Source organism: Cervus elaphus, chromosome 5 (assembly GCF_910594005.1).
Source record: "Cervus elaphus chromosome 5, mCerEla1.1, whole genome shotgun sequence".
NCBI classification, from domain to species: Eukaryota; Metazoa; Chordata; class Mammalia; order Artiodactyla; family Cervidae; genus Cervus; species Cervus elaphus.
In genome coordinates this window covers 50,920,629-50,933,806 of record NC_057819.1, presented here as the reverse complement: position 1 = coordinate 50,933,806, position 13,178 = coordinate 50,920,629, and the positions used below count along the sequence as shown (strand labels likewise).

The 13,178-nt window shown below is 37.5% G+C and overlaps 1 protein-coding gene across 3 annotated transcripts in view; it reads left to right on the top strand.

The window, feature by feature from the left end:
• SLC7A11 (solute carrier family 7 member 11) overlaps positions 1–13,178 on the top strand; it is a 248,002-nt gene that overhangs the window by 77,446 nt on the left and 157,378 nt on the right. The window contains exon 12 of one of the 3 annotated variants that reach the window (XM_043902432.1): positions 3,759–11,665. The exons of the other annotated variants lie outside the window; for them this stretch is intronic. Within the exon in view, the coding sequence (XP_043758367.1) occupies positions 3,759–3,826 (68 nt within the window). The 3' untranslated portion in view covers positions 3,827–11,665. Of the gene's footprint in view, positions 1–3,758; positions 11,666–13,178 lie in introns of those variants that run through there. 3 annotated transcript variants of the gene reach the window in all.

Below are 13,178 nucleotides of genomic sequence, written 5' to 3'. Positions count from 1 at the left end.
AACTGATTTCTGTGTGTCAGTATTATATCCAGCAATTTTACTGCAATTCATTTATTAGTTCCAACAGCTTTTTACTGATCTTTGGGGTTTCCTATATATAAGATCACGTTGTCTGTGAACAGAGATTATTTTACTTCTTTGTTTTTGACATGGACACCTTTTATTTCTTTTTTTGCCTAATTGCTCTAACTAGAACTTTCATTACTATATTGAATGCATCCTTGCATTCAGAGATAAATCCCCCTTGATCTTGGTGAATGATCCATTTAATGTGTTGTTGAATTTGGATTGCTAATATTTTGTTGAGAAGTTTCACATCTGTACTCACCAGAAATATTTGTCTGAAATGTTCTTTTCTTCAGTGTCTTTGTCTGTACTTAGTTTCAGGGTAATTGTGCTCAGTCACTCAGTTGTGTCTGTCTCTTTGCAATCCTTTGGACTGTAGCTCTCCAGGCTCCTCTGTACATGGAATTCCTCAGGAAGAATGCTGGAATGAGCTGCCGTTTTCTCCTCCAAGGGACCTTCCCGACCCAGGGTTCAAACCTGCATCTCTCACATTGCAGACAGACTCTTTACCAGTGAGCCATCAGGGAAGCCCATCGTGGCAATGCTGACTTCATAAAATGAGTGTGGAGGTGTTCCCTCTTCTTCATACTTTCATATATTTTCATGTTATTGATTTGTGTATTTTTGTTTCAGCTTAAAGAACTCCTTTTAGGATTTCTTATAGGGCATGTCTGATGGCTACAAATAACCTCAGCTTTCCTTGGTCTGGGAAAGCCTTTATCTCTCCTTCATTTCTACATGATAGCTTTTCTGGGTAAAGTATTCTTGGTGGTAGTATTTTTTTTTTTTTTTCCTGAGCATTTTAGATATATAATCCCATTCTCTCCTGGGATCCCAATCCCAATCTCTGTAAGATTTCTGCTGATAAATTTGCTGATAGTCATATCAAGATCCCTTCATATGTGATGATCTTTCTTGTCTTGCTGCTTTCCAGATTTTCTTTGTGTCCTTGATTTTTGAGAGCTTCACTACAATGCATCCAGTAAGGATCTCTTTGGGTTGAATCTGTTTGGGAATCTTTGAACTTCTCATACCAATATGGCCATATCTCTCCCCAGATTTGAATGTTTCCCTCATTATATTTTTAAATAAATTTTATGCATCTTTCTCCTCCTCTTCGTCTGGGATTCCCAAAATATGGATATTCTTTCTTTAGATCATGTTCCACAGTTCATATAGACTTGCTTCTTTTTTATTTTAATTTCTTTATTCTCCTCTGACTGGATAATACCAAGAGATCTGTCTTGATGCCCACAGATTCTTCTGAGCCTGCATATTGAAGCTGTCACATTTTTCATTTCATGTATTTTATTCTCCAGAATTTCTTGATTTTTAAATGATTTCTGTTTGTTGAATTCCTCATTCTCTTCATGTACTATTCCTGAGTTCATTGACTTGTCTGTGTTCTCTCATATATCACTCGGCTTCTCTCAAATCATTATTTTCAGTTTGGTCACAGACCTCCATTTACTTGGGGTCAGTTGCTGGAGTAGTATTGCATTATTTTGGTGGTGTCATATTTCCTTCATATTTTTGATGGGTTTGTGCTGGTGTTTGTGCCTTTGAGGCGAAGTCACCTCTTCTGGCCTTTTCAGACTGGCTTCAGTAGGGAGAGCCTTTCACCCGGAGGCAGCGATGAGAGGACTTGCTGGGTGAGATGCAGGGTCTTTGGTTCCTGAGGAGGCACAGTGATTCAGACTCCATGCTACTCCACTGGCTGACCTTGGCCAGAACAGGGGGATCTTTGATGCCTAAGGCTACAGAGGACAGGCGGCAGATGGGGCTGTTAGTACCTTCAGAGCCTGAGGTTGCTCTCTGCCTGGGGAGCGGTCTAGTTGAGGAGACCCCTCTTGGAGCCTGGTCTGATGTGCGGACACTCAGGCTGTACTGGAACTGGGGTCGTAGGACCAGGCGCACATGGCACTACGACAGTGCCAGGCCCTGGAGCACAGGCCCAGCTGCTGCGGGCAGGGCACAGGCGTCTAGGGTGGCGACACGTGCACCTAGCCTATGGAACTGGTACTTGGGTTTCACGGGCTCTCTGCTGTGACTTGTGATGAGGGGAGGAAATATGGCGGTGGCAAGGGCCCTGGGATGACAGGGTGCACTGGTGGCTTGGGCGTGGAAGGCAGAATGCAGTAGTGGTACAGCCTTGGAATGGTAGGCTAAAGCCTCAATCTGCCCCCACCCCTTCCCACCATGCGGAACACTCACAGCAGAGCAGTAGCACAACCCCAGGAGTTGTTTCTTAGAGCTGTGTGTTGAGACTCCAGGGAGCCAGTTCCCTGGAGTAGCAAGGGGGCACAGGGCAGGGGTAGCAAGGCCCTGGCAGGGGTAGCAAGGCCCTGGCAGTGACGGTTCCGAGCCTCAGCCTGGGATGGGCGGTTCAGGGCAGGGGTAGCCTGGTCCCACTCTTGATGGGTCAGAGCTCTGACCTGAAACCTGATGGGTAGCCCCCCTGGCAGTGATGGTTCAAGAGCCTCAATCTGGGATAGGGGTGAAGCTCAGGATACAGGCAGCCTAGTCCCAGCAATGATGGATCTGAGCCTTAACCCCACTACCTGCCAAGGCAGGACACAGGCCAGGAAGGTTGCCTTGGTAATGGTGGAGCAAGGCCTGGGACTGGGGTGGGCAAAGAAGAGTGGCGGCTCTGGTCTCATAGCAGGAAGTGTGCTGTGGTACCAATCTGAGAGTGGGGCACAGCAACAGCTGGGACCCTCGAGGGCAGGTCTCACCTCGGCAACAGCTCCAGCCTCTGGGAGTAGATCCAGAGCCCAGAGCCTTGATTCTACAGATTGCTCCCTCAGCTAGGGTCAGCATCGCTGAAGACTGAGAGACCCGTGTACCAAAAGCAGCTAACACCCATGATGGTGAGGCTTGCTGTGATCCTTCTGCTCTCCTCCTCATGTGGTGACCTTCCTCTGAAAGGATTCCTTCCGGTGCCCAGCAGTTCCCTCCAGGGAGGTGGGATAATGGCGGCAAAATGCTTCCTTTACTTTCCCATGTGGCCATCCTTGATTTTTGAGCTCGCCATGTTTTTTTGCTACTGCTTCTGTATTGTCTAGAGCTTTGCCTGAGCTGTTTTCTTCCATTTGTAGCTGTTTATTGTTCTTGGTTTTCTTTTTTTGTTTGCTTGGTTTAAGGGGAGAAGATAAGCATCCCTGCCTTCTGTCTTGCTGATGTCATTCCCAGGTCCCTCATTCTATTAATGAAGCAAATGAGGCCCTACCTAGGAGATAATATGTTTTGCTCAATAATATACTACAAGTTGAGACTGGAAATTATATTCTGATTCTTCTGATTTTGCTGCAGAATTGGATGTACTCTCATAGGTGCAAAAACAACAAGCCACTTTTAGACTCAAGATGAAGTGTAGTTTTGAACATCTATTTATACCTTGGTCCTATTGTCTCAAAAGATGTTTAGCCTTCTGGTTCATGAATAAAAGTCTTTATCTGAACACAAAATATTAATATACTCTTGCTGAGAAGCCATCATAGGAAGTTACAGAGGTGACAAGTAAATTAATTGAGCATGATAGGATTTTAACAAAATAAATATTTCTTGAAAGTGCTCTATGAAATAGGTGGTTGTGGGTTTTCAATATTCAACCCCAAATAACTTGCATTTTGTTGTTTTTATGCATTGTGATATCTGTGCATTTTAAATTTCTCTTCTTTATTTCTTTGTAGACTTTATAACCAGAACATTACAAATAATACTGGAAGTTGTGCCAGAAGAAGATTGTCATAAATTATGAATTAATGCATTTGAAATCTTGGCGTTCAATCCTTGGCTTTGTTTCTGCCCAAAGGCTGAAACAAAAAAAAATGGGTCTTCACTCCATTTTATGAAAATCCAGAGGATTGCAACTTTGGGGATCGACTAAAGGAATCGGTTATTTCTATTTAATTTTCCAGTGTTTTCAAAGTGGTTACTAAGAAATTTAGTTATTACTCCATGTAGTTCTAGAAAGCTGATAGGCAGATATACCATAAGTTCATATGATCATTGAGTTCCCCATACCTACCTGTTGAGGTTAGGGAAAAAGACTATAGAATGTACAATTACTATAGTCATCTTTGTCTGTAAGATATCTTATGGCTAAGAACCTTCAAATTGAAGACTGAGATGTTTTCTGCATATAGGGGTTTTGTAAAAACAATTTTTATGTACTGTAGATGACTGTACTGTGAAAATTGTTTTCTACTCTTTTGGGTAAAGAAAAGTGTGTATCATCGTTATGGACAGTGGAAAGAAATTTATTTTACATAGGCATAGCATTGCTTCCCATAGATACCAACTTAGATATCATTCATGTTTTAAAGGATTATATCCAGAGCATTTTGAACAAGAACAGAGTGGGTATGCCTAATTTTAATGAATCCATTAAAGAAGAGCTTCTAGGGGTTATTGTTTAGGAGGCAAATACAGGAATAATGTTTAAGCAAAAAAATATCCTTGAGAATATCATGTTAGGATTTTTTTATTCATTCGTTATCAGGAAGCTCCATGGATACATGCCATTTTGTTTTCATGGTAGCCTAATTAGCCAATTAGCCAATTGATCAGGAGAAGATGTAGCACCTTTCTTAGAGTAAAGCAATAGTTAGTTTGGTATTAAATTCTCTTAAGCACAGTTATATGTTTCACTAATAATTTACTGTTTGATAAATGTGTCTAAATATGTGCCTTTTAAATCTTCAAATTAACAATATCAACAGAAGACAGAAATCACCAAGAGAGAAAATGTCCAAAATATATTGCCTAGATCTATGGTTCTATATATATTGTTAGTGATTCTGAATAATATTTTAATTTCAAAGCTGTTTTTACATGGTGATGAATTTTGACAGTTTGTACCTTTTCTCTTTGGGCAAAACTGCCCAGATCAATTAGGAAAAGACATATGCAGGAGGCTCGGGTTCAGTCCCTGGGTTGGGAAGATCTGAAGAAGGAAACAGAAACCCACTCCAGTAGTCTTGCCTGGGAAATCCCACAGAGGAGCCTGGCAGGCTACAGTCCAAGGGGTCTCAAAGGATTGGACGTGACAGCATGCACGCATGCTAAGGAAGAAACGTCACTGCTAAATAAGATTTACAATTGATGTTTCTAAAAAAATTTTCCATTTCTGTATTTAGGATTGGTCAGTAATCTCAGTAATCTCTTCACCTTAATAATCATTCAACTTGTGAAAGAGATGACTAATAACAAATTCATGGAAAGAAACTGCATGCAGTGTATATATTCAGACAGGTATTGTTATGCTAGGTTTAGAAAACATTGTGGAATTTTCAAATAAGAATACTATAATGAAATTTCTTAACTCTTACTTAAGTCTTGGATTGAATAGTCACGGCCAGAATATTTTTCATTCTTTAACTTTTGTCCATTTGAAAAAAAGAATTTTTGGAAAAATTATACTGATTAAAATTAGTAACAGATATCGAGTTCATAGGCAGTTGATAATAATTTGAAACAATTACAATTCATTAACTTTCAGTTCATCAATTTCAATTACAAAATTTAATTAATTAAATTTCAATTTAATGTATATCTGAGATTGAAATTTTTTTTGCCCAAACCTGGTGTTTGGGTCTTTAGATGAATTTATAAAAATTCCTTCCTTTTCTCTTACCATGGGTTCTTAAAATTGGATATGAAATTTATACTTCTTATATCCATTTTTCTACATCTCTTCCCACTGAATATTTGCTAAAAGTAAAAATTTCTTGTATACTATTTTTTATAGTCTAGGCCCATATAATCTAAACCAGCAAACTCTTCTGGAATTTTTCTTTTCCCTAATGGGAAAAAAGTAATGGTGAAGCATCATGGAGAAGTTTGTATACTTGATTATTCCTGAGGTTACTGTACTTATATCAACAGTGACAGATAGGTCTCCTCATTTTATTTTTTCTTTAGTTTTGGTTCTAGTTTCTCTTTAAAAGGACTTCCCTGGTGGCTCAGATGGTAAAGCATCTGCCTACAATGTGGGAGACCCACTTTCGATCCCTGGGTTGGGAAGATCCTCTGGAGAAGGAAATGACAACCCACTCCAGTACTCTTGCCTGGAAAATCCCATGGATGGAGGAGCCTCGTAGGCTACCGTCCATGGTGTCGCAAAGAGTTGGACACAACTGAGCGACTTCACTTTCTCTTTTTAATATATCATTGTACAAATTGACTAGATTGCACATTATTTTCATCATTTTAAAAATGATTTTATCATTGTTGAATTTCTAATTGCAATGCCATTTTAATCAGATGGAAAGTCAGTTAGCAATTTTTTTAAAGTGATGATTAATTTGTATTTCTACTTATTCTTAAGATACATCATGACAAGACACAGGCCTTCTGTAATCATTCATTTAATATTCACATTTATTTGAAATGGTTTTATGTCAAGCAGATTCTAGTTTGAAAACTCTCCTACACACTTTTTTGTATATGTGTATTTTTATACTAAATATTTTTTTCTCATATCTTTAGGAAAACTTTTTCTCATATATATTTTTTATATATCGAACTTTTGTATGTGATATATTTGTACCAATGTACATTTTCAAATGTTTAGATACATTTTATCAGTTTATTATAACCCAAAAAGTGTAAGTAGACAATATAGTTTACAACAACTAATATAACATTTTCAAATGTTCTGCTTTTTTGGTACATAGATTCTCAAGTGTTTAATTATGAATTAAATAGATTTAGTAATGACTTTCAAGGCTCAAGCAGTCTGATAGATGAAATGGAATGACACTCCTCACACAATTATGAATATTTCAGTAAAAATTTTTGACCCCCTTTAAAAAATATTGGATTATTTTTCTGAGAATTTTTTCTTCTGTGTAATGAAGAAAACTGACCATTATGATTGGTGTCTTGGTCAGCTAGAAGTAAACTCCCTTCTTGTCTTTCATTAGGAGATTAAAGAGTTGTCTTAGAAAAGATGGCCAAACATAAACATTAGATGTGTGTATATACACATTTGCATACATACTTGTATCTATCCCGCTTGTGAGGTGCAAAATTAGGGCAGAGTATTAGCTTACATTAGCAGTTCATGGTGGTTTCTCTAACACTAAGATAATATATGTTGAAGCAAGTTTCTAGATTGTTTTGTGTGTCTGGTACAATTGTTTCCCCACTGCTATTTGATACATCAACATGGTTAACATGAGTATAATTACATAACTCAATAGAATTCTAAGTTGAACTGAATCAGTCTTCAGGAAACTCAGTATCTCTAGTATTTGAGATGTATGTAATGCCAACTTAGAAAGGGCATACCTTTGACCTGTAGCTGATTTCTTACAGTCAAGGAATGGGTTATGAAGAGATAGAAACTGATAGAGGGTAGGAGGAAATGAAAGGTAGTGTGTGATTGGAGGTAGCAATATTCTGGTCTAACATTATGCAATATAGTCAGAGAAATTTGTAAAAATTAACTGCTGTACGCAGATATCCCAAAAGCTAATGAAATGTAAGGTTCAGTGCCTGTCACTTAGACGTGCCTTTGTTCGGGTCCTGTACCCCATTTTGCATGAGGAGTTTTGTGTTACTTTTCTTGAAGAAGATTGGCAAAATTATATATATACTTCTGGCCTTACAAAATCTGCATCTGTCCCTGTGAGAACAAACGAAGGACTCTCATTACTTTTTCTACTAGAAATCTCATTTGTTGGATATATTTTTAAGGAATATAGTTGTGAGTTAATTTAATTATCTCTCTGTAACTATAGAGTGGCTTTCTCCTAATATGTATTATATGTAATATACAAGGAGAGAGTTGCACTTTTGACATATTTTATGTGTCAGTTCTGAATGATAGGAAAACAATGAATGAGATTTTAATTGTAGCTCTTTTTCTTAGTTTGGAAAGAAATATGGAGATATTTGAGGTTTGAATGCAGATGAGTCAAGGAATTTTATTTTAGTTAGACCCTGCTTCATTTCACCCTGTGTGATATGCTGTGTGTTGGTATTGATCGTGTCTACAGAGCTACATTTCCTGACTTTCCTAACCATTCAAAGTCAGGAACCAAAGCATGTCATTGTGTAACTGAAGAGACGCTCATGGCGGATGTAAGTTAGTGTAGATAATGAGTCATTTTGACAGCTTCTGCTTACATTATTTATATATAGGTAAAAGAAGTATTAGGGCTTCCCTGGTAGCTCAGTGATAAAGAATCTATCTGTGATGCAGGAGATGTGGGTTTGATCCCTGGGTCAGGAAAATCCCCTGGAGGAGGGCCTGGCAACCCACTCCAGTATTCTTGCTGGGAAAATCCCATGGACAGAGTTTATTACCTATAAATGTATTTTAGGTTAATTTTCTGATAAACTTTTTAATTTATCTCGATATATATAATACCTAAAAATGTAACATCTAGGTATTATTAGTACTGTACTTAAGAAGATATTTTAATAGTCAATTTTGGGAGATAATCCTTTCTTCTTTTTGTTGCATTTATAAATTAGTTGGCATCTAAAAATAAATGCTTGGTCTATTTTTAGATCTGATACAAATTCACAAAGGTGTTCATCATGGTCTTGCCGAAAGTTCATCAGTTTTCCATATGTTGTGAGATATTGTCATCTCATCAGGATAAGTGATATTTTTGAACCATTTCTCTGTTCCTTTTAGTTAATCAGTGATTCTCTTTATTTTTCATTTTTTTGACAAGTTATTTTCAAAATAAGAGTGAGCCTTAATTTAATTTTACACAATTACTTGATATTCTTAGCATGAAATTACCACTTCAGTTAGCTGTGGGTACTTAGGAGGCCCTGCCACCTTCTCTTTGTTACCAATGGCTTTAAAATATCGGTGGAGGATGGTTATGGTCTCCAAATAGTTATCTGTTACCTGTGTGTGTTTTGGCTACTTGGACCAAGGGTACATTTATAGTATCAATAACTGCCTTAACAGTTTTATAGATAACAATCTCTCAAGAAAGAGAAACTGTGGAACATTAGATATCTGGGAGCCATACAGATGGATGCACTGGTTTGAAAGTGAGCATACGTTTTTCCCTCAACAGATACACTACTGATTTTATTTTTTAAAGTATGACTTTCAAGTGAATTAATTTTTTGGTTAGAAGATTTGCTTCCTGAGTCCTTGTTACCTCTTGTTGCAGCCTCTAAAGGGCATGTTGAAAGCTAAAGAGAGAGAAAAAAAAGACCAATGCACAGTTATCTCATTTGCAGTAGCGACTGTATTTGAGTTGTGCAACAGGGTATTTTGCACAGTATCTTGTGGGAAAACAATCTAGGCCTTTGGATGTTACAGCTGTGTAGCTGGCTGGGTTTGAGAGGCCTGACTTAAATGAGGATTGTGAAGTTAGACTCAGCTTATTTCTACTGATTAGCATTCCTCTGTGCATACTTGGAAATACATTCACAGTGCACTAGAAGGCGATGCAGTTTGGTTCCCTGGTTGGAGTTTGAACTGTCTTATTTTAAAGGATTTCTGAATTATTTTTTCCTTACATTTCTCCTTCATTCCAAATCTTAACTCACTGACTAATGGACTATAAAGTAAAAATACTTTGGAAGAGTAAAACACAGATTGTTTCAAATGAATGTATGCTTATAATAGAACAGAAATTATCTACATTAAACTACTGTGCATGTCAATTACTTCAAACACTACCACATAGCACTTTTAAATTACTCTGGAAGCAAAAAAGAAATATATATATATGTGTGTGTGTATATATATATATATAACGTATATATATATATATATATATATATATATATAAAACAACATATACAGTTTTCACACAAACCACAAGAACCATTCAAAGATTTTAAGTGGTCTAGAATTATTTATTTTCTTTTTTTTAAAAGTCTGGGATTATTTTGATCCTCTTTTTGGAGAAATTTTTTGTCTGATGGTTTACCCTTGTGAATGTTATTACTACTGTTAGAAATCTAGAACTAAACTATTGATGCTTCTATCTTGAAAACAGGGTTCATCTTTTGCCAATATCCATGTTCTAAGAATGGCATATCACTCGACTCTTGCTTATTGTGAACACAGGCATTTGCCCCCAATTTTTTATCTTTTTGTATATGGATTATAGCACTATAGTCATGAATTTTCAGTGGTACCTCTCAGTATTTGGGGAATGTTGCAAACATAAGCATTGGATGTGTTAAAAAAACAAAACAAAACAAAACAACAAAACATCGCTTATTACCATGTAATGCAGTGTCTTCTCTTAGGGTAGACAAACGTGTAGAATTGTTTCACTGATGCTACATGTTGATTATCTGCAGTTTTATAGTAAGTACAAGTCACAAAAAGGAAAAACAAAGGACTTCTTGTACTGGATGCTTTGAGAACTTAATTTTTCCTAGTTTGCTATCAGAGTTTTGATGCTGGGTTTGTTGTGCTTGGTTTTTAGATTTCATAGGGTATATTAGATGGTAGCAATGCACTGGTAGAGATGGTTTTTACTTATTGACTCTGAATTCATTTCACTTTGAATCTTTCATGTTGTCTTCTGTATGTATAACTGTATCGACCCTATAAAAAATGGGTTTAGTGAGTTTTGTGTTCAGATTTAACCTGGTAACAATAATTTGTTTTTCAACTATCAAGGGACAGAAAATATCCATGTGTATTGGTATGTTTATTAACATATTATTAGGTACTATATGTGAATGTATTTAAATGCCTTTCATAATCTCTGGCAAGAATCTGTAATTTGCACCAAGGGAATCAATTTAGCCCAGTGGGAAAATAGTTCGGTTACCCTGGAGGGCTGTGTCGGCAGCTGTCTCTTTGATCTGTGCTTAGATTGTAATGAATAGACCAGGCAGCCAACCTTGTCCATTAACTTGGGTCTGGAATGCATTCCCCATGACCTTGGACTGTTTCTCTGATTGGAAGAGGGAGGGAGGCGGGTTTGGCCTGATGCTCTCAAGTAGAGGAACAAGAAGTCCAGCGGAGGGAGAAAGCCTCACCGTTCAAAACGCTCTTCATCTGTGGCAGTGATTGTGATTGTGAGCCTTGGCAAATGGGATTATGTGTATTTCATACAAATTTTACACAATATCCATTGATAAATTCTTAAGGAGCAAAATTCCTTTTCTGCATCTGTATTCCAAGATAATAGAAGTACTAAGATATTTATGAAAATACAAAAGACTCAAAGGGACTTTCCTTTGTGGATTGTGCAGTGTTTCTTAGGATTCTCTGGCACTGATACCTATACCAGCATGTGATATGTGAAATAAAATGGATTTTTCTCCAGCTTAATGATTGCCCTCTGGGGAGAGTTCTGGTACAGCAATCACACTACCAGATGGTGTTTATGGGCTATTTGTGTAAGTGGTAAGATACTATGAAATAAGTGTGCTTTCCTCTGGTGGAAACTCTTGATGCATGTGTTTTCTTGTGGAATAAATTTTGGTGCAATATGATGTCACTCAGTGTTGCATTGCATTTATTTCAGTTGTATTTATGTACCTGTATACCTGTCATGGTTCTGGTTCAAACTTTGTATACCTATTTTTGTACATATTTTTAGTATAAAATACTTTAAATGGAAATTAAATAAACATTTGATAGTTTACCTAATAAAATTTATGCTGTGTTTTTATTTAGCATACATTTTTTTTAGTGTACATTCCATTAAATTGAAGATTTTGGTTTTAATGATTGGATTTATCACTAATTATATAAATTCATTGGAGTGTCTCACTTCAAAACAATTTCCTATACTAAACCCTGAAAGTGTTGGTGAATTCAGCAAACACTGTAGACACTCTTCCTCATTGCCTACATTTGTCCGTCCTCTGCCCTGAAATATCTAGCAGCTTCTCTTCCATTTTTGCCTGTCCTGGTTCGGTCTTCTTATTTCTTGCATCTTAACAAAAGTCGTATATCCCGTCTATCTCTAATTCAGCCTCACATGTTTTCCCAGGATGTTCTTTCTAAAACACAGCAATGGTAAAAATCCTCGATAGTTTCACATTTATTAATTTTTTTCCCCCTGGGTGGGTAAAACCCATACTTCTGTATACCATACACAGTACTTTCCATAATTTGCCACATTTCTTTCTCCAGCTACAAATGGCCACCTCCATATTCTCTGCCACAATATTAAATGCCTTTTTAGTAGTCTAACAAAGAAAAAGATGCCATTATTCCATCTGACATAGTTGAAACAGTGTAGGGATTCTACAGATACCTACAGGAATTATATTATCCTCCCCCATTGATGTCTTCTATGCCCAACATAGCATACTTCTAGCCAACATTCAAGTTTGAGTTCAAAAATCACTAATTCCAGAAACTTTTTCCAAGTTGGGTTAGGATCTGACTGCTGACCATGTTCATCTTCTGCAGCACACTTCTTTAGTGGAACTCATAGTGCAGCTTTGAAATTGATTTTGCCTAATTCCTTTCTCTGCCTGCATTTGCAACATCTAGTTATCTTTTACTCAACTGAAGTATAATAGGTGCTCAATGTTTTATTTGATTTTTATTTACTTTTATGTCTGTGCTGGGTCTTCATTGCTGTGTGCAGGCTTTCTCTAGTTGTGGCAAAGGGGGCTACCCTCTAGTTGCAGTGAGGGGGGATACTGGTAGTTGCAGTGTGCAGGCTACTCACTGCAGTGGCTTCTCTTTGCTGTAGCACGTGGGCTCTGGGGCTTGCAGGCTTCAGTAGTTGTGCCTCACGGGTTCCAGGGCATGGACTCAGTACTTGTGATGCACTGGCCTAGTTGCTTCTTGGCACGTGCAGTCTTCCTGTGCCAGGGATCGAACCCATGTCCCCTGTATTGGCAGGCGCTTTCTTTACCACTGGACCACCAGGGAAGTCTTCAGTGTTTTAGATTCATAAATTCAATAAATGAACAGTATTGGTTATTCATTAGGTTTCTTGGTAAGTTTTTTTTTTTTTTTTGGAAGCAGTTTGTATTACCTTTAAGCAGTCTCTTCAATTCTGTGGAATTCCGTGAAATGTCTTACCTTCAGAATGTAAGAAAAGTGGAGCATTTCAGTCTTTCTTTTCTCCTCTTCTTTCTTTCTACCCCCTTCTGCATCGCTAGTTCACGCTGGTAAGTGGGCCTTAAATAGACAAAAT